Genomic DNA, 2,301 nt, shown 5'->3' with positions numbered 1-2,301 from the left:
TTTAGGAGAGGTTTTTCAAATGCGTTCATTTATTTCCAGTGTTTACATTTCTGGGACACCTGAAGAGCAATACGCATTGATTTGTCACGCAGCTCTTGGGCACACCTACTCCTCTACGAGGACAGCCAGCTAGGAACACCGGTGCTTTGTGTGCTTTGGAATCAGAGCACACGATAAGAATAAAAACATCTGTGTCAGATGCACACGCTTTTACCCACTGGCTTGCTGGGGGAAACGCTGCCTTCGTGGCTTTCCCCTAAGAAAGCCTAGAAATGTCCCACTAGCAAGATCAAGCTTAGGGAACCATAGACACCATTTAAAATTACACGTTTCAAAGGAATTAATAGATCGTTATAGGCTGTAATTCTAGTGCAGTTACATACGGTCTAAACCTTACTCTCGCCTCCACAGACCCGAACTGCTCTCTGATTATTACTTCGGGGCTACAAGGAGCTTTGGGGCATCATTAAAAATATTTCCAGAAAGAATCGGTAGACCACATCTGACGTCCCACCCTCTGCTAGAATCAGACCACATCAAAGGGACCCTTTTTGTTTTCCGAAATGGTCACCAGACAATTTAAAATATACAAGGGCAGGGTTATGTTTTATTGTATAGATGTCTGCCTACAGGAGAACGACGTCAGGTTGCTGGCTATTCAGCGTTGTGCCGAGTGAGACGAGGTAGCTGCAGCCCTTTGATATTTTGGTGGAGGTCGTATTCATTTCATTTGAAAGGGACTCATTAATGACAGACCTGCGAGCTCTCCCCTCACTAAGAAGCAGGGCACACACCGCTTGGGAAGCCCGGGGCGGAAAGATTTGTAGATGATGGTGCTAATTATGAAAATGTGATCAAGATGGAAGCTATTTGAGCAGAAGTCATTAACGCGTTACCCTTCCACCCACTGCTCTTTTGGGTTTATTACTGCGGTGGGAGGAGGATTTTGTGGGCTTGTTTTTTTTCAGAGAGCTGATGAAAAACGCCCTGCAAATCCAAAATGATACAACGTCATCTGCGCACCTCCAGGTTGGAGAGATGCTGTCGTGACCGAGAGTCGATACGCGCAGTGCCGCTGAGCGCATCTCCTCGGGGGTTCCTCCCGTCCTATGGTCCGGCAGGGACCGCGGGTCCCCGAGGGCCGTGGAGGGGAAGGGGAGGCGGAGGGACCCGGTCCGGGGCAGCCATCTCCCCCACAGGCTGTGGGAGGAGAGCCGGAGCGGCTGCGTTCTTATTTTCAAACGGCCACAGAGCTGTATTTTCATTTCTATTTACTTTTCCTAAATAGACTGGAACCGCGTTAGTGCCTGGAAGCGGTACTGCGGGAAAAGAAAACAGCAATAAAGAATTAATTGTACAAACATTTCTCATTCCCAGATCCGACTCTCCCCGTGAGGCGGGGGCTGAACGGGTGGGGAAGAAAGGGAGGAAGGGGTGGCAACGGTGGAAAGGGGAGCTTGTGGGTTTTTATGTGTTTCCTTTTATTTCAGACGGCCCTGTAATGAAAAGCCTTTTAGCCTTGGAGAACTACTAAATATTGAGCGCAGCTTACAGCGGGGAGGAAGGTCGCATCCCTTCGGTTATTTTCCCGCTAGTAAAAGCTTCCTTTTATTAACGTGTAAGAAAACCCTCTAGCTCTGCGTAGGAATGTCCTTTAAAATATTTTATAGACCTCTTCTTGTGCGCCGACAGCGGGAAAAAATTATATCGGTGAAGGTCAGGCAGTTGAATACTGTCGTGCTTCACTTCAAAGGTGTATTTGCGTGCCCTCCGAGCACATTAATACTAATTATCGCCCAAACACTTCCCCAAAACTCCCACTGCCCATTTCAGATGCAAATCTAATTAACGAGCCGCCTTTGAGCGGCACGCAGGACCGCCGCAACGGAGGGAGATGTTGGACCTCTTGCTTTCCCCTCCATTTATTCCTAGGCGTGGGCAGCGGTGTGAAGCTGCGCGGTAGCGAGTGCGGAGCTGCTACAGCTAATGAGGCACCGGAGTTAGAAAAAAGGATTAGCCCCAGCCTCTTGCAAATGCATTGAGCGCCCATGTAACAACATTTGCTTTCCGGCTGGGCCCCACTTTGTCGAAGTTAATTTAGAAGTGACTGCATCTTGAAAGACCTATCTAAATAGCGCGTTACTCGTAACTGGGAGTTGGTGGATTTAGGGATAGCTGTTTGCTTTCAACACCAAAGCGAGGTGGGGGAGTCCTCGAGTGAAAGCCACGGAGACGCTCTCCTCCCGGCTGTCTCATGCTCCCGCGTTTCCGAAAGCCGCCTAACCGAGATGGTCATTGAGG

At 49.2% G+C, this 2,301-nt stretch overlaps 1 protein-coding gene across 1 annotated transcript in view; it reads left to right on the top strand.

The window, feature by feature from the left end:
- Nucleotides 1-1,647: 1,647 nt before the first annotated feature.
- The window catches only part of FGF3 (fibroblast growth factor 3), a 7,386-nt gene continuing 6,732 nt past the window's right edge, over nt 1,648-2,301 (top strand). Inside the window, exon 1 of the mRNA XM_010711287.3 lies at nt 1,648-1,716. Within this exon, the coding sequence (XP_010709589.1) occupies nt 1,648-1,716 (69 nt within the window). The remainder of the gene's footprint in view (nt 1,717-2,301) is intronic.

This window comes from Meleagris gallopavo, chromosome 5, assembly GCF_000146605.3.
Source record: "Meleagris gallopavo isolate NT-WF06-2002-E0010 breed Aviagen turkey brand Nicholas breeding stock chromosome 5, Turkey_5.1, whole genome shotgun sequence".
NCBI classification, from domain to species: domain Eukaryota; kingdom Metazoa; phylum Chordata; class Aves; order Galliformes; family Phasianidae; genus Meleagris; species Meleagris gallopavo.
The sequence above is the reverse complement of the archived record's forward strand: the minus strand, read 5'-3'. Positions and strand labels throughout refer to the sequence as shown.